Raw genomic sequence first — 27086 nt, 5'->3', positions numbered from 1 at the left:
GGATCCACTTCTCAGCTCCATGTCACGCATGGAGGACATATGCAGAATCTAGCACAGTGCTGCGTGCTGGCACCAGAAACAGCTCAGCTGGCATTATGCGCTCACTTCCCTCCACACTGCATGCACGGGGAGATCGGCCATGGAGAGTCCTCAGGCCTGATTCCTCCGTAGGCATCCCTGAAGCAAGCAGAGAAGCCATCACGATAGGAAGGGGCAAGACACCCAATGGGGGTTCCAGATAGGAGCACTGGCTCCAGCCACAGAGTGGGCTACACAACCTGCTCCCCTGGCTGGAGCAATGGAGCCATGTTGGCCAATCCCTGCATGAGATGGAGGTTGGGCTTAGTCCTCACTCAGACGCCTGGACGTGGCACTTCCTGTGGTGTCCGGGGGTAAGCAGTGCCAAAGGCTAGGGAAGAGGTCCAATCCAGAGGCCAACCCCAGGCTGCTGCCATATGCACACCCTTTACTCAGGTTCCACTGAACTCTTTCCTGGGTAGCACAGAAACCCTGGGGCACCTCCCACCAAACCACAGACACAAATCAACAGAAAACCCCCTTCACAAGACAGGACAGAACGAACCTCACTGGCCTTCTCCGGGGTCCCCTTTGGTGTCTCATCTTCATTCTTGGGTGAGGAAGAGGCGGGTGATGAAGGCAGCCTCCTGTCCCGGTCCCTGTGAACCAGCTTGCTGTTGGGCTCCTTCAACGTCCTCTTCAGCTCATTGATGCTGGCCTGGTGCTTTAGTAAAACGTCTTCTGGTTTGTCTAAAAACTTTGGGAGGGAGATGGGAGGGTAACTAGTGAGGCAGAGATCGGATTGCTGCGGGGAAGGGAGGGCCTGCTTCATGCTGAGGCTGAATTTGGGATCTCAAGAGCCAAATGTGCCAGAAATCACCCTGCAGACCAGGACAGCTCCAGGGAACAGCTGAAAGTGACCAGCAGGACTTACACATACTTCCTGGTACTAATCAATGTGCCCCTTTCCCATCCTAAAGCCCAGCTCCCTGGGATCCAAATGTCAGGCCAGGTTGAGGCTGATCCTAGACGATTCTCAGAAATAGTAGAACAGTGGAACTCAAAGGGGAGTCACCTCCATTTCAGTCATATCTAGTCTCCACTAGGTTCCACTGGCCTCTGTGAATTTCTGCTGGAGGGTCATCATGCCCCAACACCCCTGAAGCCAGTAGGCCAGATCTGTTCCAATCGATTGCACAGAGTTGCCAGCTGGAACCAGTTGAAAATGTTCTACTGGACCTTCCATAAGGCTTCCCTGGAACTGGATTCTGGCGATTGGTCCAGACTTGCATTTGGGCCTCCCCCGGGGTCTAGAGATTTGGGGCTGGCCCATTATAAAGATAACGATTTGGGGTGTTCAGGTCCACACACTGATTCAGGCCCTATCTCTATAGCAGACCCAATCCTTTCCATAACATTGTGAGGGCTGTGAGACCCCCTATTTCTGCACTAGGGATGGGCGAACCCATTCAAAAAGAAGAACCAGCCCCAATTTTTGCCCCGAATTAAACCTGTTTGGAGGTTCAAAAAGGTTCAGATAAACTTCTTCGCTGCCCTTATTTTGAGTTCCTATAGCAGTCTGTCCATTTCTGAGTCCTGTGCAGGACTGCAGGAGCCAAGAGGCCTGAGAAAGGCCCTTCTCATGAGAAGTCCAGCCAACTTTGCAGACTCAAGGGGCTCAGAGAAGTTTAGGATAAGAATCCAAAATGTTATCTGCATCCTAGAACTGGCCGTTCCGAGGTTCGCCAATCACTAGCACAAGGTGTTACTGGGGTGCACATGACAGCGATGGAGAATGGCACATGCAGAAAGGAATGAGGGATGACACACTACGGAGGGAACAGGACTGGGCACCTACAGGAGCTGGGAAAATAAACCAAACAGCTGGGGTTGAACAGTGGATCACTCACCAAAGGGGCTTGCCCTTCTGCTGGACGCCACAGCAGGAATTTTAGCTAGAGCATCTCTTTGGGAAAGACTCCCCATTTAAAGACCACCAAATCTCCAGGTAAACTGTTCCACGGGTTAATTACCCTCACAGACCTCTAGCAAAGACTAGGCAATAGCAGCCTGGTTCTGAACTGACACTGAACCATGCAACAACCCTCCCTAGCAAGACTCATCTTCCAAGAGCATTATGCACTAGCCCTCATGCTCCCTATTAACCGACTGGTGAAACAGACACAGAAAGATCTTAAGTGACTTCCCCAAGGACAGTGCTGGAGCTGGTCCTGGAACTCAGCAGGCCAGGCCACCTGGCCAAAGCTCTCACTAGGAGAAGAGCCCTAGCAACGGCTCAGTTGGCACAAGGGTTTGTGTCTGAAATAGCACCTCACTGTGGGGCAGCATCTCCTCATGCCACCCCACGCCTCGCCAATGGAATTACCGAGCCTAGGTAGGAGCCGCCATGTGGAGTTCTGAGCCAGGCTGGCATGGAGATAACGCTGCGAACTGGAAGTCACAGGGCTGGGGGATGTGAGTCTTGTTCTGCTCCATTAGGGGGAGCTGGAGCCCGCAGGAGAGGGTTGGACACAGAAGAGACATGAGGACAAGACGTAGAGGAGTCAGTAAAGAGCACAGTAGCCAGGACATCCCAATGGCACGGTGACTCGGTTGTAGCGCCATGGGAGGGCTCTTGCTCACACACACGAGGCGAGGAGAGCTGCCTTACTTAGTGGAATAGAAGATGCTGCTTGTGCTTTGGGGGAAAGCGGCCATATGCTTGGCTACTAGGTTTATCTGACAGTTCTCTGGAGCGGGAGGCTCCCCAGAGACGCTTGGGTGCATCTTGTATTCCAGTAAATAGGGTGACACACAGCATGGGGGGAAAGGGATGAGGTGCTTGTTGTTTTAAAGGAGATGGAGAATACAATGGGCAGTAAGATGCTCCAGAGAGAGAATACCTCCTGCTTGTGCCTGGGGGTGGTTTCCTGCTCCGGCTGGTAGCAAAGAGAGGGTGAAAGGAACCGGCACAGTCAGACAAGGGAAATTGTCACATACATCACAGTTCAGTTTAACACAGGACCCTGGGCAATGCCAGGGGCAAAATCAGCAACATGAGCTTCCCCACAGCGGTGCCCTAGCACTTCCAGCAGGGACTGCTGCAGTGTGAGCTTCCCCACAGCAGTGCTAGCAGGACTCCTGCAGTGTGAACTTCCCCACAGTGGTGCCCTAGCAGTGCCAGCAGGACTCCTGCAGTGTGGCTTCCCCACAGTGGTGCCCTAGCAGTGCCAGCAGGACTCCTGCAGTGTGAGCTTCCTCACAGTGGTGCCCTAGCAGTGCCAGCAGGACTCCTGCAGTGTGAGCTTCCCCACAGCGGTGCCCTAGCAGTGCTAGCCGGGACTCCTGCAGTGTGAGCTTCCCCACAGCAGTGCTGTAGCAGTGCCAGCCGAGACTCCTGCAGTGTGAACTTCCCCACAGCAGTGCCCTAGCACTTCCAGCCGGAACTCCTGCAGTGTGAGCTTCCCCACAGCAGTGCCCAAGCAGTGCCAGCAGGACTCCTGCATTGTGAGCTTCCCCACAGCAGTGCCCCGCTGATTCCACTAGATTTCTAGTCACAAACTGATGTGGAACTTCAGAAAACCCATCTCCCTGTTCGAGGTGCTGAGGGCCTGGCCCCTAATAAGTCGAGATAGAGAGGAGAGGCCACAGGCCTGGATGCCTCTCCTAAGACCCAACTGGTATCACTAGGATAGCATACTCCAGTGTGTGTGTGTGTGTGTCTGTGACAGCAGGTGTATTTGTAGGTGAGTATCTGGTGCCAACGGCCATTTGTGGGGATGTCTGTGTGTGCAGTGCAAGTGTCTGCATGTGCGGTACGCATGCCTGTGTATGCAGTGTGAGTGCCTGCGTGTGTAATGAATGTGCCTGCTTATGCAATGTGAGTGTCTGCGTGTGTAGTGCATATGCCCGCATGTGCAGTAGCGTGCCTGCATGTGCAGTAGCATGTCTGCGTGTGCCTGCATATGCAGTGTGTGTGTCTGTGTGTGTGGTGAGCATGCTTACACGTGCAGTGAGAGTGCCTGCGTGTTCCTGCGTATGCAGTGTGTGTCTGCGTGTGTAGTGTGTGCGCCCACGTCTGTGTATGCAGCGTGAGTGCCTGCGTGTGCAGTGCGAGTGTCTGTGTGGGGAGAGGAGGAGGACTGGGAGAGCAGACATTGCTCCAATCCTTGGTCAGGGCTACTGTTCCTGCGTGGGCCAGGCGAGGAGCTAAGAGTGTAGCTGCTGTTCCCTGACCTAGACAGTCCTCTGCTCAGACAGTGGCCAACTCCAAAATGCTCTGCCTCTCCCCAAAGACAGCTGAAAGGTATGCCATGCTCTCCAGGTACCTCAGAATAGGAGCTGCTCCCTGGCCCAGCTTGAGCAGTGCAGTCATGAAGCCAGCAGAACTGCTGTGGAGATACCTAGGGATCGGTGTCCTTCCCTGCTGCCACCAAGGAGTCAAGCAGTGCCAGCCCTGGCAGATTCCCTGCGAGACCCCCAGGGAATCCCGTTGGGAAAGCCATCCCTGGCCAGCTGTATGGGAAGCATCTCACGGGTGAGCTCGAGGTGGATTAACAAAGGCATGAGGCTCCCCGTGCCGCTGGGCAAGGAAAGGAGGAGAGTCCAGCTCTCTGACAAAGACGGGCAAGCCCGTACCTTGGAATGCAGAGGATCAGGAGCAGGTACCTCAGGCCAGTGTCAGCATCAGAGCCTTGCAGAGAGGTCTTGGCATCTCCCAGCAAGGAAGGGCACCGCTGTGTGGCAAACACAGATTGTGGGAGACAGCCCCTCCTCTCTAGCACCCTGGGCTCCTTCTCTCTCCAGGTGCAAGCTAGGGGTTGCCCTGGCCAATCCATATAGAGGGCACTCCTCCAGACCAGCTCCTGACACCCTCATGGTCTTCACTCAGCGTGTCCTGTACCTTCAGCTCCTTGATTTTTGTCGGGGTCGTCACTTCCTCAACCTCATCCTCTGCCTCGGAGCGTCGCCACCCGCTGTACTCGCTGTCCTCGTCCAGCCTCTCGGGCTCCGCCCCTCCGTCGTGGTTCTCGCTGACGGAGGCCGGGCGCGAGAACTCTACAGGGTGCAGAGGGGAATGCACCGATCACAGGGGTTAGAGAGGGAAGAGGACGAGACAGGCCCAGCTAGACCCACCTCTCCCCCAGTCACAGCCAGCGCAGGCCTAGTCCTTACAGATATTCTCCTAGGGTTATGACCAGCCTCGTCTTAAACATCCCAGGCAAGGCTTCCACCCTTCCCTTGGGAGTCAATTGCACAGCCCTCCATGGCAGGGATACTGCCCTGATGTCCAGCCTACATTTCCCCTCCCATTCCTCTCCCTCTTTGAGATATAGACTCTTCACTGGTGCCCATTCTCACACCTCTCCGCAGGCCTTGCCTAGACCCTAATGGGGCTAGCTTAACTCATCAAGTGAAGTCTGCAAGCTAGCTGAGCGCGCTCAGCTGAAAAAAAGCACCTTTCCCCCTAGTCGGGGCAAGGCTGCTGGGCCCACTTTTGAAAGCTATTTTGGTACTGCTCCGCTCGCTGCTGCCACGCCTAGCTGACTTCGGCTAGGTCTCACTGAAACTCAGCAGAACTGAGGCACCTGAATGAGTTACGCGTAGCAACACTGAGCAGAGCAATGCCTAAATACTATTAAAAATCTGAGCCCGAGCAGAGTCAGGCAAATTGGACGTGGGTCTGCTACACTTGCACCTCGTGTTGTCACTTACACCCCTGTGAAATGAGTACAAAGTGGGTGCTTCCAAATCAGAGCAGGAGAGTTTTACATCCAGTCTGCACTGGAGTAACTGACCAACGGGCAGGGCAGAGGTGAATCCGGACCATTTATCTTATTTATTCTTCCCCCTGAGTCCAGTCCCTCCAGCTCCCCAATCATCCTGCTTTTTCTTCCCTAATCTCTTTCCAGTGTGTCAATATCTCGCCGGTAGCAGCGTGCCCGGCCTGGATGCAATCACTCAGGTGTGGTCAACCCACAGCCTGCTCCATGTTGTGATGCCTCTCCACACGCTGCCTAAAAGCGCATCAGCTTTTGCAAGCTCAGGTCTGTGCCTATCATCCCTGGAAGAAGCGATGTCCGCTGGAAACAGCTCCGTGGATAAATCCCTGGTCAGCAGGTTCCCCTGCAAAGATGGCTTTCCCCACTGCTTGTTGGCAGGTCACCTTCTGCAGGCTGGGAGGGGAACCTTTCCAAGACCCACAGGGGCTATTCCCCAAGCATGCAATACCCCAAACCAGCTGAACACTGGGAGGGGGTGCTCAGGAATCAGACTAGTCTGAGGAGGAAAAGGCCTTTTTCAGACCTTGAGTCCATTTTCCAGCCATGAGCTTTAGCTAAGGAATTTCTGGTGCCCTCTGTTAAACAGGCACTAAACAGCCTCTGGGACTTGCCTGGCTGGATACATGGGCTGGAATAATAGGGGGGAGGGGGTTGGCGTGCTCAGGCAGAGCTGGGGGAGAGAGGCTGAGGTTCAGAATTGGGAAGAACTGGCAGAGCTGGGGAAGGGGCCACGGGTCAGGACTGGGAAGAACTGACAGAGCTGGGGGAGGGGCCTGAGTCAGGACTGGGAGAACTGGCAGATCGGTGGGAGGGGCCACAGGCCAGGACTGGGAAGAACTGGCAGATCGGTGGGGGTTACGTTTCCATGCTGTGCCTGGCCAGTACCAATCTCCCAGCTTCCTGAGAGTTAACCCCCTGACGCCCAAGAGTCGACGACAGCAGCAGCAGGAAGCTGTGAGCTTGCAGTGCTAGAGCCCAGCCACCCCTCGCCCACATGGCCCCTTAGTGTCTAAGCCTGTCCCCCCGGCTCCCACCAGTGAACCAATCTCCCTCCCCCTCCCCAATTTGGGGCGTACCTCCATCGAGGCTGCGAGACATGGTGTACCGTTTGCTGGAGGAGCGCTCGAAGAAGGGCGCAGGCCGGTCGATCAGGGCACTGGCCTGGCGGGTCTGGGCCTGCGTCCGCCCGCTGTAGCGGAACTTAGAGCCCATCACCAGGAAGCCCTTTGGGGGCGGCTCTGGGGACACCAGCCTGCAGGTGGAGTGGGGAGGAAAGCAGAGTGTCACTGGCAGGCCAGCTCCATTCACACATGGGGCAAGGACTAATCAACATAGAGACTGGTGGTCAGTGGGGGGCACAACCAGGAAAAGGCCAGGAGGCGTCGCCAAACATTGCCATTGCAGGGGGGATGTTCACTCTGAATACTAATGATGGTCATTTCATTGTTTCACTGCAGATCATTTCAGCAGAAACATCCAGCTACCCCCTGGAGGCATGGATGGAAACTATGGTTGTAGGTGGAGCTCAAATAAAGAGCCACACTTCCCTCAACACCTCATAGACTGTAAGGTCAGAAGGGACCATTATGATCATCTAGTCTGACCTCCTGCACAACGCAGGCCACACAATCTCACCTATCCACTCCTGTAGCAAACCCTTAGCCTATGTCTGAGTTATTGAAGTCCTCAAATTGTAGTTTGAAGACCTCAAGCTGCAAAGAATCCTCCAGCAAGTGACCCATGCTGCAGAGGAAAGCGAAAAACCTCCAGGGCCTCTGCCAATCTACCCTGGAGGAAAATTCCTTCCCGACCCCAAATATGGCGATCAGTTAAGCACACCCAAGCACTGTCTCAGGGAGGCTCTAGTAGCTTTCTTTCTCAAAGTGATTTTATCCAGACAGACTCTGTCTTATCTATTCCATCACTATTTTCTTACAGTTAATCTCATCATTGATATACAATGCTACTCCACCACCTTTGCCTTTATTCTGTCTTTCCTAAACAGCACATAGCCCTCATACCTGTACTCAGTCATGACTACTATTCACCATGTTTCTGTTAGCCCTATAATATCCGGTTTCACTTCCTGCACCAGTAGCTCTAGTTCCTCCATTTTGTTACCTAGGCTCCTAGCATTAGTGTACAGACATCATAATTTTTGCCGTTTGGTTCACTGACATTCTTTATCCGGTAGTGCACAGAGATTCTACCACCAGTATCACCAAATTAGACTGGTACCTACACTACCCTTGCTCCTTATGTCCATTCTTCCTGCCCATGGTTGTATCCTCTCTTACTTTGTTTTCTTCCCTCTCAATGTTAAATTCCGCGTGGAATTACCTGGACATCTCCCAACCATCTCCCCCAAATTCTAGTTTAAAGCTCTTTATCAGTTGTGCCAGCCCCATCCTAGAAGTCTATTTCCCTCCTTACTCAGGTGAAGTCCATCCCGAGAAGAACAGTCCTCTGTCCATGAATCTTCCAGTGGCTGCCGTACATCCCAAAGACCTCCTTATAGCACCACTGCCTGAGCCATCTGTTGATCGCCATAATCTTGTCACGCCTTTGTTGACCTTCTCTAGGAACAGGCAGAATCCCACTGAAGATCACCTGAGCCTCAATTTCCTTAAGTGTCTTCCCCAGTCTGGCATAGTCTCCCTTGATACGTTCCAGCGAGAATCTAGCCGTATAGTTTGTTCCCACATGAAGGACAATCAGCGGATTCTTTCCCACTCCCGTTAGGATCCTTTTCAGCCTCAGGTCCACATCCTGTATCTTAGAACCCGGCAGACAGCACACCCTTCTGTTCTCTGGATCAGCTCTAGTTACAGGCCTGTCTATTCTTCTCAGTAAGGAGTCCCCGATTACGTAGACCTGCCTTTTCCTGATGACAATGTGGTTCTCTGGTCTATCCCCTGCTCCCACGGGCTGCAGGTCCTCTCGATTTCTATTGTCCCTTGCAATCCTCCGCAACCCATCCCGTATCCTCCTGGGGTTCATACTTGGTGTTGTCTTCATTGACTCTTCCCCTCTTCCTATAGGACTAGCTGTTTTTCTCTTCTTCCTTGCCCTCTCACCTTCAGCGATCACTTGCTGTGCCCCTTCTTCATTTTCCAACTCTGCAAACCTGTTCCTGAGCTCTATTTCTCCTTCACTGGCTCGTCTTTTCCTCTGCCTGGTTCTCTTAGTCACATGCTTCCACCAACCACTTTCCTCACCCAGCAGTCTCTCCTCAGAATTCTTTGGTCTTGCTTCCATCTGCAAGTCTGAGCTTATCCCTTCAGCCTCCTTATATTTTTGCTCCATCATCTGCTCGGACTCCCTTCTAAACTCTAACAGAGTTTCCACCTGCATCTCCAGTCCTCGGATCTTTTCTTCCATCAGCTCTATCAGGCGGCACTTCACGCAGACAAAACTCTTTTCTGGTACCCCCTCCAGGATCATATACATGTCGCAGCTTCCACATCCAGTCACCTGGGCTCTTAACCCTGCTTCCAGGAACAGTGCTGTCCTGTTAGAGGAACTCTCCAGCCCTCTCCCTCCTCACTTGTCTCTTTGCCTCCATCTCACTGGCTGTTCCCATCCACTCTATGTCTCCTGAATGGTGAATGTGCAAACTGCCTCACCCCACATCTCAGTGACTTCAGGATCATAGACTCAGAGTTTAAGGTCAGAAGGGACCATTATGATCTTCTAGTCTGACCTCCTGCACAATGCAGGCCACAGAATCTCACCCACCCATTCCTGTAACAAACCCCTGACCTATGTCTGAGCTACTGAAGTCCTCAACTTGTGGTTTAAAGACCTGAAGGTGCAGAGAATCCTCCAGATGTAGAAGGTGAGGGACTGGATGGTAGAAGGGAGTGAGAGCCGAAAAGGCAAGTGCATAAATCAGATGATAATGTGAGAGGCAGGTGCGTATAAATGAGGGGTACTACTTTGTGTATGGGTGGAGGGCAGCAGTGGATAGGGGAGATACAGGGACTATAGCCGGCGGGACATCTTTTCGGTGACACAAACATTTTGCAAATTGATGTTGCTTTCGTTAGGTCCTTCGCGTCGAAACAAAAACAAAAGAAAAAGTCTGGGGAAAAAAATCAAAACATTTCCATATTTTTCTTGCAACTTTTCATTTAGAAATTTCCTTTCATATTATTTAGGAATTTTTTTTTAAAATGTTAAAAAATGCTCAAAACTGAACCAAACATTCCAGTGCAGGGGGAGCAGAATGGTTCCTTCACCTCAAATTTCCCCCCCCCCCCCAATTAGCCAAAAATTTTGGAAAAATTCATTTTCAGTTTGACCCCAAATTAATCTTTTTCCTCCCAGAACTGCCAGTGAACAGAACTGTTTCTACTAGAAGCAATTCAGAGCTGTGTGGAGGCATTTTTTTTTTTTTGGGTTCATCTAAATAAGCAAAGCTCTAAAGCTGCTGTGCTGGCATCTTGAGAACTGGCATGGGGAATGTAGCAGGGCGAAGGATGGCGCCGTGTGTCTTGATGTATTAAACGCTGGCTTGTCAGCTCTGAAAGCATGTCAGATGGAGATAAAAGCAAAGATCTATGCAGCATGAGACCTGGGAAATCCAGCACTGGGATCTCAAGACGTGGGCTCTCTTCCCCAATCCACGTGCCATCCTGCAAGTGAACTCCTCCCTACACGCCCTGCACTGTCTGTGCAAGTATCACGGGTCAAGAGCGGCCATGAATTCTGGGAGCCCAACTTGAGAGCCCTGGGGCCAGGCTTGACCAGGCCTTGGGGTTCCTGTGGGGGTGCTTTCTCTGCCAACACCTGATTTGCAGGCACAATCAGGGACGGGCATGCCCAAGTGAAATTGACTGGGGCCCATAATTTTTGTACTCAGAACCTCAGGCGCAAACGCAGTGAAGAGCTGCAAATCTGGCCCCTAGAGCCTAGTTATTAGAGGTGCTGAGAATCACTGACCCCAGCTTGATCTGCAGCTGCTCTGGGTCTCAAGTTGGGCCTTCAAAATTGGTGTCCTTTTGAAAAGCAAGGCCTCAGTCTTCAGTGTAGCCACGTGCAGGGACCCTGCAGTTACTAGTTTGGAGCTAGAAGGCTTGCCGGGGGTGGAGGGTGAGGAATCCTGGCAGGGCCGGTGCAAGGAAGTTTCACGCCCTAGGCGAAACTTCCACCTTGCACCCCCTACCCAGCTAACCTTGCTCCCCCCCATGGCAGCTAACTCAGCCCCCCACCTGGGGAGCCCCCTTGCAGCAGCTAACACCCCCGTCCCCCCACGGCAACTAACCCCACCCAGGGAGACTCCCCCTGTCCCCCCATGGCAGCTAACTCTGCCTGGGGAGACCTCCCCCCACGGAAGCTAACCCTACCTGGGTAGCCCGCCCCAGCTCACCTCAGCTCCGCCTCCTCCACTGAGCACGCTGGCGCTGCTCTAATTCTCCTCCCCGACCAGGCTTGCGGCGCTGATTGGAGGAGACTTAGAGCTGGGCTGTGTGCTCAGCGGAGGAGGCAGTGTGGAGGTAAGCTGGGGTGGGAAGCTGTTCCCCTGTGCCCCCCCCATTACTGCGGGCAGCCCTCCCCGTGCGCCCCCTACCCAGCTCACCTCCACTCCACCTCCTTGCCTGAGGAGACTTTTAGGCGCCCCCAACCACTAGGCACCCTAAGCAGCCGCCGAGTTTGCCTAAATGGTTGCACCAGCCCTGAATCCTGGCCCCGCTGAAGCCAATGGCAAAACTCCTGCAATGAGGCCTGGACCTCACACACGATGGTTGCAAAGAGCAGTCTGTAGGATGTGTTGTCTCAGTTTAGAATTCAAGCTCTGGAAAACATGCGGCGCACCAGCCAGGCACAGGCTGGCATGTAAAAAAATCAGAAGACTCCAGTGTGAGTGAAAGCATTGCCATGGCAGAGCAGAGCAAACAGTAAATACCTGGCCTGGATGCAGCTGTCCCATCCAGCACAGGATGCAACTTACTGCCATGGAGAAACTGAGCCCACGGGCAGATTCTTTTATTTATTAGATCCGGGAAATCTCTCCATTAACGCAAGAGAAAGATGGCCTTGTGGGCGGGGCATCAGACTGCAATTCAGGACATCAGGGTTCTATTCCTGCCGCTGTTACAGACTCAATGCGTGACCTTGGTCAAGTCACTTTACCTCCATATGTGCCCTGGTTTCCCTGTCTATGTACTAGAGATGCTGATGCTTCCCAACTGCATAGAGTTGCTGTGGTGACAGAATATAGTTAGCTAAACAAGACCACCATACATCAGGCAATGCAGAAGGTCAGGTCCCCACAGAGCTGGAATGGAGATACTCATCTCCAGGCGGCTTTTCTCACTCCAAAACTCTAAGTGATGGCAGCGTTACGGTCACAGTGTGTTCCTCACAGCAGTCTGCTTGAATTCCCCTTGTACAAAGCGGGGCAATTGGGACCCTGCTCTGCAGGGCACAGGGCTCTCCCTCATTGGGTTCGGCTGGAATATGCCACGGTTTGGTTGGGCAAAGCCCAGCCAGAGTGCAGTTTGTGTAGTGGGGCAGTTCCTAGGGATATCAGGAAGGGAAGGCCATGGAAGCAGGCCAGGGAGAGCGCGTTGGGAGGCCCAGAGACAACCCCTCCCCACATGGGGCAGAGAGGAGAGGGGTATCAATAGGGCAAAGGCAGCTCAGGGGGAGCACTAAGGAGACAGACCCCTGCCCTCCCCCCGTGTGGATCCCCCATGGGGCATTAATGGAGAATGTCTCCCCCAGTGAAAAGAACAAGGAAGGCAGGGACAGACAGCACACCCAGCCTCCTCTCTGCTAGCCCTGCCCTATCCTTGGTGGTTCTTTACACGGACCTTCCTCCTCACCTGAAGAAGGTATGGTGCTCAATGCAGACCTTCCAGAGCCTCTTGGCAGAGCGGTGGTTGGGCAGCTTGAAGCCAATGGTGCTCTCAAACTGCTCATACTGGAAGCACAGGAGACAGACTCGTGTTACAGCCAGGATTCTTGCTTGGGAGCTGCCTCAGCCCGCAGCCCTGGGGGACAGCTCGGGCTGGCGACAGCATCCTAGCCAAGGTCCCAACAGGAGAATGATAGAGCAGGTGTGTCTATAAACCCCTCCCCGCATGCTCTGGGGCCCAGGCTGCAGTGGCAATTCTGTTAGGACTTGGCTGGTGGCAGGGCAGGGTCAGAGCTCACACGGCAGCGGGATGGCCTTTGTGGGTGATCATGTTTTTGTTGGCACTAACCGGCTTTTGGATGGGAGGAGAATTCTCTCCCGTAAAGAAAAGAAATTCAAAATGTTCCATTTCCTTTGGGGTGGGAATAATCCCACTTTTTCTCCCTTTTTCAGACCCTTCTCCCCTTCCTGCCCCACTGGAAATAACAGATGAGACAGTGGGTTTGGTTTGTTCCCTGCTGAAATGAATTTGGGGGCCTCCCAGCCTCTGTGCGGTGCAATAACAATGGACCTTTCCAGCACGCAAGCACCCTTAGGAGAGAACAGACTTCCTGACATCCCCCCGGGAAGTAAGGATGGACTCTCCCCCATGAGCCCCGACACCCAAGAGACAGGCTCTCGTAAGAGACACCCACCTCGCCAGGGCGGATTTTGATGTAGAAGTTGCTCCTCTTGTAGGAAATCTTGAGGATCTTGGGCCAGGCAAAGCGGTTTATCCTCAGCCTGTCCCTGTAGATCAGCAGGCCGTTGGCACAGACGCCCAGCATGATGTCAATGCCTTCTGAATCCTGACGGAAGCCAGAGGGGAGGGTTAAGGACAAGGTAGGAAGGTTAGTGTTTGGCCAGCAAATAGCCCTCCAGCTACCGCCTGGCAGTGGGGTCTAGCAGGGTGGTCAGAGTCAGCACCACACCAAGGGCCATAGTCTGGCTGGTAATTTGTATCAGCAGCCAACTGTAAAATGCTGCAACTGCATTCCCACCAGAGCAGGCAGTGCCACTGGGCTGCTGCCACACATCGCATGGTACCCAGGTCTCTTGCTGGAGATGCCAATGGGGAGAAGCTGGTGGAAGGGGGATGTTCCCACTCAGGATGGGGCAGGAGGTTTGGAGAAACACTGTGGCTGCCGTTCACAGCTGCGAGACACCTGTGCTCTTTTGTGGGGGTTTAAAAGGGCAATTCCACCTTCTCATGGCTTTGAGCTCCGGGGCAACCTCTGGGGTGGAGAGATAGAACCATGCCCCAGCTCAGCCAGCATAATGGGGCCCTATCTACAACTTACTGACCAGGTGAGATTTTCAGAAGCACCTAAATCACTAAGGAGCCCAAAGCCTTGTCTATACGAGGTGTCCACAGTTACTCTCAGGGTGGAGGTGGGATCCTGGCTCAGATGGCATCAAGCTGGCCACAATAGGGGCAGGTCTTGGGGGCAGCCCCAGGCTGGAGGTTGGGCTCCTTCGTCTTCTGGTATGCCTGCCACAGCAACTTCCCCTTTGCCTGGCATCGGCCCTTGATCCTGCTGAGCCTTAGATTCTCCATGGCCTTTGCAAGGGCAGAGTACATATCTGTAATCCTGTGGGAATGCCATAGCTGTGCTCTGCATATCTCTCCCCACAGGCTGAGGAGACCTTTGGACCTGGGTCCTGGACCATACAGCAACTGGAGCTGGAGCTGGAGCCAGGCTTGTCCAGGTGAGCTTGCAGAGATGGCAGGGAAAGAGTCCTTTCTAAAACATGCTGGGGATTTTAAATGGGGGGTCAGGCTTCCCTGCACTGTGAGCCTACCGGCAAGCAGAGCAGTCACTGCTGCAGCACCAGGTGCATGGTAGGCTTGTTGCTGGAGGACGGTTTATACCGGCTCAGGCACTTCAGTGTCCACACACGCCTTGCGCCAGTAGAACTGTACTTGGTGGCGGGGACGAACATTGCCCGGGGAGCTGGTTTCACTTTGCAGGCAGGAGCAGAGTGTTTGGTCAGCAGGACTCACAGCTGAGTGCACAAGGCTGTGCCCACAGAGGGACAATGGTAATGCTGGCCAGCAGCTGTCTGTCTCGTCAGACAGCACAGGGCGAGCTTCCCACGCTGCTCTTCCCTGGACCTCCCACCTGCTCTGCATGGGTCCAAGAGGAGCTAGTTCAGTCAGCAAGGCCTAATCAGCAGAGGTGCCTAACGAGGGGCTGTAATTAGCCCCAGTTGTGATGTGGGCACTTGTCAACTGTGAACTAGACTGAGACCCAGCCACTCCATTTTATAGGCTGGTAACCACTATCAGCCATTACCAGCCTGAGTTGGATACAAACATGTTACCCTGGGTGAAAACGACCATGCTGCCCCTGGCCTGTTGTGTTCTTGTGAGCAGGGCAGATGTTTCCGCGTCTCACTCTTGGACAGGCCTAGCGGCTTGACATGGGACTGGCCTGCCAGCTGCTGCCTGTAGCATGTGCTGCAATAAACAGCGTCCCCAAACTGGCCAGCTTGCTCTGTGCTGCTGGCTCAGAGGATCAGCACGGGCAGGGAGTGAGCGCAGGCCCTGGTGGATGGGTCAAGTTTCAGGACTGACAGCTTCTCCTAGATGCACTCCAGTCCTGGATGACAGGGCAGAGAGGCCCCACGTGAGTGCATCGGGGACTCTAGTTCTGCTTGTCCCGGCTTGGATGAGACAAACGGCAAACTTCTCAGTGCCGTCACCTTCTGAGAATGGAAAACCACTGGGATCCTTGGCACTGGGGGCACAGGGACATCATGTTGTCCAGAGACATATCAGCAAGGGATAAGGGTTGGCAGGGGAGAGACAGAGAGAGGAAATGAGGGACAGAGGGATTCATAGACTCTAGGACTGGAAGGGACCTCGAGAGGTCATCGAGTCCAGTCCCCTGCCCCTCATGGCAAGACCAAATACTGTCTAGACCATCCCTGATAGACATTTATCTAACCTACTCTTAAATATCTCCAGAGATGGAGATTCCACAACCTCCCTAGGCAATTTATTCCAGTGTAAAACTACCCTGACAGTTAGGAACTTTTTCCTAATGTCCAACCTAAATCCCCCTTGCTTCAGTTTAAGCCCATTGCTTCTTGTTCTATCATTAGAGGCTAAGGCGAACAAGTTTTCTCCCTCCTCCTGATGCCACACATCTAGGCATACTTCATGCTAGCTAGATCAAAGCTAGCTCCAGTAACAACAGCGGTGAAGCCTTGTCAGCATGGGCAGCAGCACAGGCTGGCTGCTCAGGTGTGTATGGAGATTCCTGGGAGGGCGCGGCTAGCTAGACCAGCGCTAGCTTGCATCTGTCTGCATCTGCTGCAGTCACATCTCCTGACTGCAGCATAGATATACCCTGAGTGTGTGTGAGATAGGGGGAGAAAAGGAGCGAGGCAGAGGAGTGAGGAGCTCTGAGGAGAAGCGCAGAGAGGTCTCCTGTGCTCCTGTGCCCTGATTCCAGGGGCTCAGTACCTTGGCGTGGTGCAGGTCGACTCCGTACATTGAGAGCTTCTTGGCATTCTCCAGGAAGTGGATCTCCGCTTCGCCTGGTGTCATGCCCCTGGGAAGGAGATGAGGTGCAGAGAGACTGATTAGAACCACCCCACTGCTGCCAGCTGCACCCTGCAGGCGTGGGGAGGTTCGGGGGTCTGGTCAGGGGGAATTGCTCAGGAGATGAGCACTGGGATGCTATTGACAGGGAACCCAGGCCAGCACCAGGGCTCCATCCCGGCGCCTGGTGCAGCGCAGCCATTTGGATGCCTGCCCACAAGAAGGGAGGAATGGCCGAGCTAGTGGGGAGCCCAACCTGTAGGTCTTGTGCAGCTCCATGATGCGCTCCTCCAGCTCCCTGGTCTGGTTGGGTGCAAAGTGCAGCTCGCTGACGTAGTTGCCGACATGCTCCTCAGCGTCATAGTCTCCCAGCTCGGCCTGCACGGCGTAGGAGCCCAGCAGGGCGTGTGTGACAAAGGAGCACGGCAGCCGGCCCGTGATGATGTCAGCCCGCAGCTGCAAACACAGGTAGTATCTGGGGGGGAAAGGACAGGCGGCTGGTGAGATAGGGTGAGGACAAAGGGAAATACCCTGCTGAGCTCTCCGAGGGGCCAGGCAGATTCTAAATGGCACAGGGGTCCACCCATCGCAGGGAGATGGTCACCGGAGTAAGGTGCATGTACGTGTACATGGGGCGCACAGCCAACAACAGTTAAAGCCGACACTGTGCCCCTGTGACCAGGAGCAACCCCTCGCCCCACACTCAGGATGAGTCCCCCGCCTAATGCCCCTGCACTCAGGATGGACTCCCTCGCCCTTTGCCAGGGATGGACACTCCTCCCCATACTCAGGATTGACCCCATTGCCCACGGCCCCAGACCTGCCCACTCACAACACACCCAGAGGAACACAGTCACAACCCGCCCATGCATGCACACCTCCTGCACTCTGCCACACTACACACTGGGCCAGTACCCTCCCTAACCCACCCAACACGCACAGGTGGCCAAGTCCTACACACAGGTGACTGTTAACACACACACGGTCCCATCCATCATGCTGCTGGCTCTCTGGACAGATGCTGTCTGTCAGGGAGGGGAGGAAGAGCCCTGGGGCAGGGCAGCGTAGCAAGTGCCCCATGGCCCCTCACCTTGTGATGTCCTCTGTGAGTTGGGCAGGGTCAGGTGGGTAGAATTTAACAGTGAAAGCAAAGTTCCAGGGGCCACCTAGGGTGAGGAAGAGAGAGAGGATAAGGGGGAGCATGTTCCCCATGTGCCTAGGACACGACGTCCCCGAGGGCACCTGCTCCCCAGCCTGAGCTCAGTGTAGGGAGCCTGTGCCTGTGTCCCACCCCTTCCCAACACCCAGGGGCCGTGGGGCAGGCAGAAAGATGAGGCGATTCCTCTGAGGTTGCTACCCAAGTGCCCAGAGAGATTAACCCGCCGACCATGGATTGCTCAGGGGATCTGCAGACTATGCTTCCTGCAGACCCTACCGCTGTCTGTCCAGCTGAGAGCATCACTGGCCCAGACGAGACCTGCCCATCCTCCACCATACAGGGACACCACCTCTTCCTGTCTCCACAGCAGCAAGCCCTGCATTTCCCAGCAAGGATCCCTGAGGTTCACTATTGGTGAGGGCCTCCCCCACACCCTGCAACGTCTCTGCAAGCCACTGCCCGGCCCAGCCCAGCTAACTAGCCTGCTGGCCTGCTTTGCCACCCCACTTCTCAGCCAGTCCAGGATCTCCTGCTCCTCCTCCAGCTGACCAGTCCCCATCTTGCTCTGTCAGCCCGAGAACTCACTTCCGGCCAGCCCGGGTTCTCCTGATTGCCCAGCGAGGCAGAACTGGAGCCCCCTCTGGTCATCACATCAATCCAGCCCCTGCCCACACATTCTCCGAGGGAGCACGGACTGTCACAAGGACGTCTGTTAGCAGCTGGGTGGATCCTAAGGGTAGGGGATAAGGATGGGGGTCCCCACTGCTGCCCCCCCATCTCACTGTGGGTAATTCTAATGACTCGTGGGCATTTTATTGTAGCTGGGAATCCTGCCACCAAGGAGCCCCAGGGCCTACACACCTCAGCAGCAGAAGGCAGCCACACACCCTCAGCAGAGGGAGCACGTATCACCCTCTTGATTCACTGCACCCTCTCCCAAGCCAAGGGGCATCGCCCCGACACAGCTGCAAGAGATGCAGACACAAGGTCTGATTCCCCATCTCACAACAGCCTCATACCAGGACCACCCAGTGACTTCGGGGAGTGGCTCCTGACTGACAATAGTGTGAGTGAGGGAAGAACAGGGCCCGCCAAGCTCCTCAGAGATGCCCAGCTGTGTGTTCACTGCAGGATGAAGGAGCAGCAAAGCCATCCAGACAGTTGCCATAAGAAAGGTCCTCCACAGGAGCAGTGGCACGTGCGGTCCATCAGCTACTAGAGCCCTGCTCTGGATGCCAGTCTGCCCCTTCTGCCAGTGGTGCACACAGCACCAGCCATGCATTCTCCAGCTGTCCCTGACCGGATGCCAGTGGCCCGGTTTTCAGAGGAGCTGAGCAGCATCTGCAGCTCACATCCACCTCCAGGGGAACTCCAGGCGCTTGGAATCTCTGCGAATCAGGCTCTTATTCCACCTTTCCCCTTGCTTCTCTTGCCCCCCGTGGGCTGCACCAAGGGGACGAAGTTCCCACCGGGTAAGCAGAATGGGGAGGTAACAACTCAGAGCAGTGACTGGGTTTACAATGGTGCCAGTGGCACCATGGAGCCAGGCCCATGCCAGAAGGGGCCCCGACCTGCTCCGCTTGCTGGCTTCCTCCCGCCCACCACTTGCTTGTCTCATCCTGCAGAGTTCTCTGCATTTGTGAGGGGATCCTGGGGAGGCTCTGGCTATAGGGAGTCAGAGGGAGGGTGTTGCAGAGATGCTGAATTTCTGATTTCCCCATGGGTGCTTGACCCCAGCTCTGTTCCAAGCACCATCTCCAGTCCACCCTTTCCCCCAAGGCCCTGCCACCCACCTCTTCCTGCCCCCACTCCACCCCTGCCTCTTCTTGCCCCGTTCCACACCCTGCCCAGAGTGCCCCCGCCTCTTCCTGCCCCGTTCCACACCCTGCCCAGAGTGCCCCCGCCTCTTCCTGCCCCTTCTCCTCCCCTCCCCCACACCGCCTCCTGCCCACTGCTGAACAGCTGATCAGTGGCAGGTGAGAGGCACTGGGGGCCGGGGGTGGGGGAGGATCTGATCAGTGGGGCTGCCAGTGGGTGCTGAGCACACACTATTTTTTTTCTGTGGGTGCTCCAGCCCTGGAGCACCCACAGAGTCAGAACCTATGGGGTTTTGGGTGGAGGGGGGGGCTGTGTGGCATGGCATAGGCCAACCCCCAAGGGGAAGGGGCATGTTGGCAGCACAGGGCTAGGCAGGCCACTGTGCGTCTGGCAACTGCCAGTTTGCAAATAGTGCTCTCACACAGGGCTGGCATTGCCCCTGGCTGGCCCCTTGCTCTGGGGACTGACCTCCCCGCGCCATGCTCCATTGCCCCTATGGGAACCCACAAATATGTTTGGCGCCAGACCCACATATTGTTAATCTGGCCCTGGCGACTTACTGCGGATCTGCTTTTTGATTTCCTTGGAAGGGTCCAGCCAGTTCTGAAACAACAAGAAATAGCACAACCAGTGGTCACGGCTGTGGCTTAGAGGGCGGGGTGGGACTGGGGAGGAGGGCATCAAACCAGCCCAACCAAGGGCTCGGTGCCCCAGCCTTACCTTCTGGCTGTCGGAATCGCAGAACGTCAGGCCGAAGTAATCCTTCTCCAGGAGGTTGAGGTGCTCACACACCATGTCGAAGAGCACCTGGCCCCGGGCATGTTTCTGCAGGAGACACAGCCGGGCAGGGGAGTTGGAGCCAGGATCCCCCTCCCCCTTTCCCAGGCCAGTCATGCTGCAGCTGCCCATCAGAACACAGGCAAAAACAGGACCTGGGGGACGCAGGAAGTGTCTGCCCCTTGCTTTCCCCTCCCAGCAACCAAGCTTAATCACAGCCGGTGCTTGCCTGGGCTCGGCACCCTGGGAGCGCCCGTGTGGGCACGAGTGTCACCCCAAAGGGGACAGGGAGGGCTGAGGAGAAGGGAAAGGCAATGACTCCATCAAGGGTGTGGCTGTACGCATGCTCCCCCTGGCCCAGGAGGACAATGTGCCTTCCAGACTGTCCCCTGGGATATCCTGAGTCAATATCCAACTCCCTGCATCCCCTCTCTGCTCTTCCTGGGCTTTGGCTTTACTGGGGACCCTGAAACAATAACTGCACAAAACTCAGCCTAAGCTCCCTCCCTGCGCTCGGCCTCCCCTAGGGTTTCCCTCCAGGACATTCCTGTCCCAGCTCCCTAATCCCCTATCCCCAGAGAGCCAGCACCATCTCCTATTATATTCATGGGACAGATTCATTCAATGAACCGATCCTGCAACAACCCGTTTTGGCAGCTTGGTGCAGAGTTTTCACACCAGTAAGTAGGGCGGGCGCACAGAAGAGCCCTAGCACCACATTACAGGGCAGTGTATGTGTTTACCACTCTATAATGTGGGATGTAGCCAGCATCTGGGTGATAGACACCTACCCAGCTGCTGGCACACCTCCCACTTTAAAGCAACACAGGTGCAGAGTAGCTGCTATACTGGATCTGAGCAGTGGTCCAGCAAGCCCAGGAGCCTGTCTTTGCCCAGTACCAGATACCTGAGAGGAATGTGCAGGAAACATCACAGTGGGCAATTCTGCAATAGCCTGTCTGCAGGGGTAGTTCCTTCCTGACCCAGACAATTAGTGGCTGGTTAATGCCTTGAAGCAGGAAGGTTTATACCGCTTATATTCCTATATTTATCCTGCCTAATGTAATAGTGGGTGTTCTCATTATCCAGTTAAATGTTCCATCTTCATCTGAATCCCACCAAGCATTTGGCCTCTTGCTATCTTGTAGCAGAGAGTGTGGATAGAAGAATAATTTCTGTTGATCAGCTTTACATGAGTCATCCTCCAATTTCATTGAGTGATTCTTTGTCCCTGTAATATGAGACTGAATAATTGGGGCACCTGATCTCCCTTCTCTAGACCGCGCATTCTTTTATATACCTTTATCATATACTCCCTTTTTTACCTTGATTCTAAATTAAAGTCCCAATCTTTTCAATCTCTCCTGATAAAGAAATCTTTTTATGCCTCTAATAGGTTCAGTCTCCCATCTCTGGAGCCCTTCTGTTTCTTCTATATCGTTTTTGATACAGGAGTACTGTAGAGCAGAAGTTGTTCAGGAAAGGGTATTGGATTTGTGTGTTTGATCCCTGCTTGTTTTTAAGGGATATAAGTATTGTCTAGAATGCACAACTAAGGCAAAAATATACACAGGGGGGAGAAGGGGAAGGGGAAGGGAGGGACGGAGGGATGAAAAGGGGAGAGAAAGAAACCATAAATACAGCACAAGCCCCCCTTTAAGAAAGCAATTTCTTTTTTCCCCAAGGGGCTTTTCTCTGAGTAGAGGTTCCTCACTAGCCAAAATTACCATTTGCACAGCACAAAAGATTGCAACAATCTAGGACTTTAACTTGACTCCACTGTGAATGGAATCTCGTAAGAGCAGAGTTCACCACCGACTATAAACAAAACAGTAGCAGAAACAAAGGGCAGTAAGATACCAGGAGACTACTGTTTCCTAAGCTACATACAGGAGTAGTATTCTGATAAGGAAACAGCAAGACACGGCTTATGTATCTGGTATGATGCAGATATTTGTGGGCGCATGCTTGTGTCTGTTGTTGGGTAAATATTAATCAGAGTCACCCGGGAAGGGCGATGAAATCCATGTGCTGTGACAGGGTTCGGAAAAGCTCATCTCTCCCGTTTTGAGAGATTATTTCAGTTGCTATAATGATCCATTCTATTTATTGCTTTGTGAGAATCAGTGTTTCTGCAGTAAATAAAAACACAGTTATTAAAAATGACAGTTAAAGCACGGGGCTGCTGGAGGGTTGAAATCAATGGAACAAAGCGGACTCGGATTCCTTCACCCACTCAGTCCCAGCCACAGGCTTTAATATTCCCATTCATCTATGGAAAACTCAAGGCCGTGGTTCTGACATTAATTTATGCAATAGAGACCTCTGAGACCTCTGACCTAAACACAAACTGATGTCTTCTTTGTCCGCTGAGCTTCTAGACCACCAGCACCAGGGTTCAAAATATTCAGTCACAGCCTCCCAGATGAGCATGGGGCACTGAGGAAACAATTTCTGCAGAATCTCAGTTTTTATACATTTCCAGCCCTCATGGCTCTTAGACAACCTTCGAGACACAAACAGAGTATAACGCAATTAAGTGCCATCTTCCTGAGTCTGCAGACAGGAAGCTCCATTGCCTCTGCTGCTGCTCAGAGCCTTGTGGAGCAGCAGCTGAACGACAATAACAAGAAGGGTCAATTTCATGACTGCTGTCCCAAACAGGTGAGGAGCAAGGAGGGCAGCAAAAAAACTACACAGTTTTATGCCACAATTTATGTTGCTCGGGACAGCTCCGAACAGCAGCAGATGCTGTTTTGATCTGATTTAAAGTGGAAAAAAAAAATCACTGTACAGATTTGGCAATTTCTCTCCTCTCTTTTTTTTCTTATTATCGCCTTTTTCCACAGGGAGGGGGACATGGAGGGAGTGGGGGACAAAAATAAAAACATTTGAAAATTTGTCATTTCAGTTCAAATCAAAATGATGATTTCCCCCCCTCCCCAATTGACATTTTTCCATTTTGTTTCATAAACTTCAGTGACAAATTTTCATTTCTTTCAAAAGGGCCTGGAGCAGAGCAGGGGTTGAGCACCCTCCCGCATCTAAGAAAGATGGCGCCTATGGCTTTGTCCCAGGAGTGAAAGTAACTTAAAGGACTTACCAGCATGCTGGAGTTCTGGGTGGGGGCGTGGCCTCAACCAGGAGAGGTGTGGCCTCAACCAGAAGAGGCGGGGTCTTTCAATATTTAAAGGCTCTGGGACTCCAGCTGTGGCTGGGAGCCCCAAGGCCTTTAAATCACCCCAGAGCTACCAGCTGCAGAGGCGGCTGGGCACCCCGGGGCTCAGGGGCAAATTAAAGGGCCTGGGGCTCTGGCCGCCACAGAGCTCCAGCCCCTTTAAGTCACCAGGGGAGCCCTGCTGCCACCCCACGGAGGCTGGAGCCCTGGGCCCTTTAAATCACCGCCGGGAAAGCCGGTCCAGTTCAGCACGGCATATTGGCTTACTTTCACCTCTGCTTTGTCCACACCTTCTTCCCTGCGATCGGCTAATCCCACTCTGCAGCAGTGATACTCAGTCCTCAATGGTTCAGGAGCCAAATTAGTGGTCAACATTACCCAAAAGAGCCACAGTAGTAAGAATTCATTGTTTCATTTACTATTTTGACATATCTACTGTGACAAAGTTCCTCCTCTACTTTGGTGGGTCCTGTGCTTATTGGCTGATTTGTTCACCTCAGTGATCTTCCCCTCTTGTGGAACCCACAGTCTGGGTTAGCTCCTCCTGTGTCTGATCAGGAGTTGGGAGGTTTGGGGGGAACCCAGGCCCACCCTCTACTCCAGGTTCCAGCCCAGGGCCCTGTGGATCAACAGCTGTTTATAGTGCCCTCCTGTAACAGGCTGCATGACAGCTACAACTCGCCGTGGGCTTACTTCCCACGACCTCCTCCAAACTCCTCTTTATCCTCACCACAGGACCTTCCCTTCTGGTGTCTGATAATGCTTGTCCTCTCAATCCTCCAGCAGTACAGTCTCTCACTCTAGGCTCCTTGCCATCTTGCTCCCGCAGCTCCTCAACACTCTTCTCAATTGGCTCCTCCCTGCCTGACTGGAGTGAGCTCCTTTTTAAACCCAGGTGCCCTGATTAGCCTGCCTTGATTGGCTGCAGGTGTTCTAATTAAAGTAGCTCTCTCTACTGCCTTCTAGAAAGATCTTAATTGGCTCCAGATGCCTTGATTAACCTGGAGAAACTGCCATTTGGTTACCAGGGTACTAGGGCTTTGTTTAGCCTGGGGCTAACATACCTGTTTCTCAGTACTTTACTGTAGCCATCTGGATCTTGCCCCATCACACTACCTACAGTATTATCCTTACAACAAAATGACTGACCAAGTATTCTCCAATTGGTTTAATAACATAGTAAACGCATCCTGACTAGTTAATAACTTAGATTGGCTAATAATGAAATTACACTGTTTTAATTTCATGTGCTGCAAAGAGCTGCAGGGGACACGTTAAAGAGCCGCTTGCATCTCGCGAGTCTCAGTCTGAGTATCAGTGCTCTGCCTGCTGCAAGAACTCCCTCATTCTCTAGTGAGGCCAGCCGCTATCCCAGTGACACAGGCTCACTCTCTCTCTCTCTCTCTCTCTCACACACACACACACACACACACACACGCCTATGCTTCATTTTTGCCATGATACACAAATAGCAGGCAGCCCCCATGCAGAAATGCATGAGTCAGACTTGCCTTCTCGCTCCATTCTTGTGCGTGCATATGTGTGGACGTGCGCACTTGGGGATTCGTCTGTTTCTACGTGCATGTGTATTTCTGTTATTGACCCAGACAGCTCACAGCGCCCTCGGTGCCTTACTGAGCTAAGAGGCAGAAATGGCTTCTGGCAAGGGAGAGCTCTGCTCTGAAGGTGGGAAATCAGAGGATGGGTGATGAGACACAGAGCTATGTCACTGGCTTGTTCCCAAACCTGCGTGCTCATATCTGTACATGCAGGTGTGCAAATATGTCCCTTGGCATGCCTGTCTGTACACTCATGTCTCTGAAAGTGTGGGTCTGTGCATGTCTATCTGTGCCTACGTACACACGTCTCTCTGGTTGCACCTGCACATGTGTCTGTCCGTCTCTAGGTGTAGGAGTGTGAACCTGCACATGTGAAAACATGTGTCTCTGTGTGTGTCCGTAAATGGGGGTGGAGGGAACAGTGATTAGACAAGGAGCCTGGGGAGGGAGGCTGGGACCAGGAGTCAGTGAGGATGGGAAATGTGGGTGAGGAGGGTGTGTGACTGGAGGCAAGAGGGAAGGACAAAGACATATCCCATGAGGCACTGCGAAGAGGGAAAGTGGAGCTGGCTGGGCAAGGAGATTGGGGCTGGGATGAGAACCCTGAGGTGTGGGGAATAAGACTGGCTAGGTGAGGAGAATGTGAGTGGGAGAAGAGACAAGACTGAGACAGGGACAGGTTGGAGGGGATGGGGCAGAAGGGGTCAAGCTTGGAGGGGTAGGAGAACGGGCAAAAGAGTATGTGCCCACCAGAGCACGTTTCCCACCAGGGCCTGCAATGGAACCCAAGATTCCTGAGTCTCACCATTCCTCTGCTCTCAGCAAATACGAGAGAAACCCACTGGCAAAGTGTGTGTCTCATCCCCGTCTAATGCTGGCCCACGTACAGGATAACAACCTACCACTGCTATCACTTACTTAAGTGGCTGAGGTCTCTGTGATGGATCTAAAGGTTCTATCCCCGCTGATGGACCCATGTGGGTGTCAATTTGATACCACATGAAGGAATTTCTGTTTTTTTCAGTTTGCCTTTTGCAAAACCTAGGAAATCTACATCCAAAAAAAACTATGTTCAAGGAACATTCCTAAGGTTGCAAAGTCAAGTGCTCAGAAGTTAGGAAATGGTAGATTTAAGGTGGCCTGTGACATTGTGAGCATGCACTGTGATAGTCCTCAGTTACACAATAACATCTTTTGGCCACAGGATCCCTGCTCCATTCCATGGACCTGAATCAAGGTTATTAGTGAAGGAGACTGTCTGTAGGACCCATTTCATTTGCTGCAGAATTTGGAAGGTATGTAGGGAACAAGATAGGAGACTGTAGGAAGTGAAAAGATGGTCTCATAATTAAGGCAGTTGAATGCTTCCCTGGAGAACTGGATTCTATTACTGCCTCTGCCACAGAGTTCCCAGGTGATGCTGGCCAAGTCACCTAAACCAAACTTTTCACGGGTGAGCACTATTTGCATGTTCTTCATTTTCTGGATGCCCGATTGAGAGCCTGCAATCTGATCTGCAGCAGTGCTGAGCATTCACAGCTATCACTGGAGTTGATGGGAGCTGTGCTCTGAACACATGAAGTGTTTTATAAGAGAAAGTTCCTTATCTTACAACAACCGGCTAATATGACAGAGAACACCTTAGTGAAGACCCTGCGGGTGGGAGCAATGCTGAAAGGGAGCACTCTGTACTGAAAGTGGATGGAGCGGACTATGAATCTGAGAAAGCGTTGATGAGCAGGGTGAACGTCTACCTGAAAGTAGACGTCCTTCATGTCAAGAGCTGTAAACCACAGGCCTTTTTCCAGGGGTAGAATTACAGATGTCAACGTGACTTTACAAGACTTGGAGTTTGTACACAAAGCAGTTGAGATGGCGAGAATGGGTCTCCAACCGCCTTTCTTTTTGGGGACTAGGAAATAGGTTGAGTAAATACCCCTCCGTTGGCAATGAAGAGAACCCACTCTCTCGCTCCTCACTGTGAGAGAGATTCTGCTTCTTGTTTGCGAAAGTTCTCATGAGAGCGGCCCCCAAGGGAGGGTGGGCGAGGGGGTTTTGGAGAAGGTAAGGATGCAAACTCTATTATACACCCGGAATGGATAATGCAGAGCACCCATCCGTCCATTGCTGTGGTACTCCAGGTGTTAATAAAGAGTGCTAGACTACCACCACAGGGTGTGTAGTAGTCAGGAGGTGTTGGACTCAGTGGTTTGCGGTTCTCAAGCTCCCATCAAAAAATAACATTTAGCCAAGCACTGGGAACACACTGCAGAGGTGTGGGGAAGGGGATCTTTTGAGCTCTCTGCCTCTTGTGGGATGGCTTATAAGGTCTCTGGTGGAAGA

At 53.2% G+C, this 27086-nt stretch overlaps 1 protein-coding gene across 2 annotated transcripts in view; it reads right to left on the bottom strand.

Annotated features, from left to right (window-relative positions):
* EPB41L1 (erythrocyte membrane protein band 4.1 like 1) overlaps positions 1-27086 on the bottom strand; it is a 156059-nt gene that overhangs the window by 25610 nt on the left and 103363 nt on the right. For both annotated transcript variants that reach the window (XM_032769633.2, XM_075072305.1), the window contains exons 5-15: positions 19950-20054; positions 19790-19832; positions 17343-17418; positions 16509-16727; positions 16175-16262; positions 13359-13511; positions 12632-12729; positions 6878-7053; positions 4922-5076; positions 2922-2957; positions 584-775 (exon numbers count right to left, since the gene is read on the bottom strand). In XM_032769633.2, the coding sequence (XP_032625524.1) occupies positions 584-775; positions 2922-2957; positions 4922-5076; positions 6878-7053; positions 12632-12729; positions 13359-13511; positions 16175-16262; positions 16509-16727; positions 17343-17418; positions 19790-19832; positions 19950-20054 (1341 nt within the window). The remainder of the gene's footprint in view (positions 1-583; positions 776-2921; positions 2958-4921; positions 5077-6877; positions 7054-12631; positions 12730-13358; positions 13512-16174; positions 16263-16508; positions 16728-17342; positions 17419-19789; positions 19833-19949; positions 20055-27086) is intronic.

The sequence above is a fragment of the Chelonoidis abingdonii genome, chromosome 14 (genome assembly GCF_003597395.2).
Source record: "Chelonoidis abingdonii isolate Lonesome George chromosome 14, CheloAbing_2.0, whole genome shotgun sequence".
Lineage (NCBI taxonomy): Eukaryota > Metazoa > Chordata > Testudines > Testudinidae > Chelonoidis > Chelonoidis abingdonii.
This window is presented reverse-complemented; position numbering and strand designations above follow the sequence as displayed.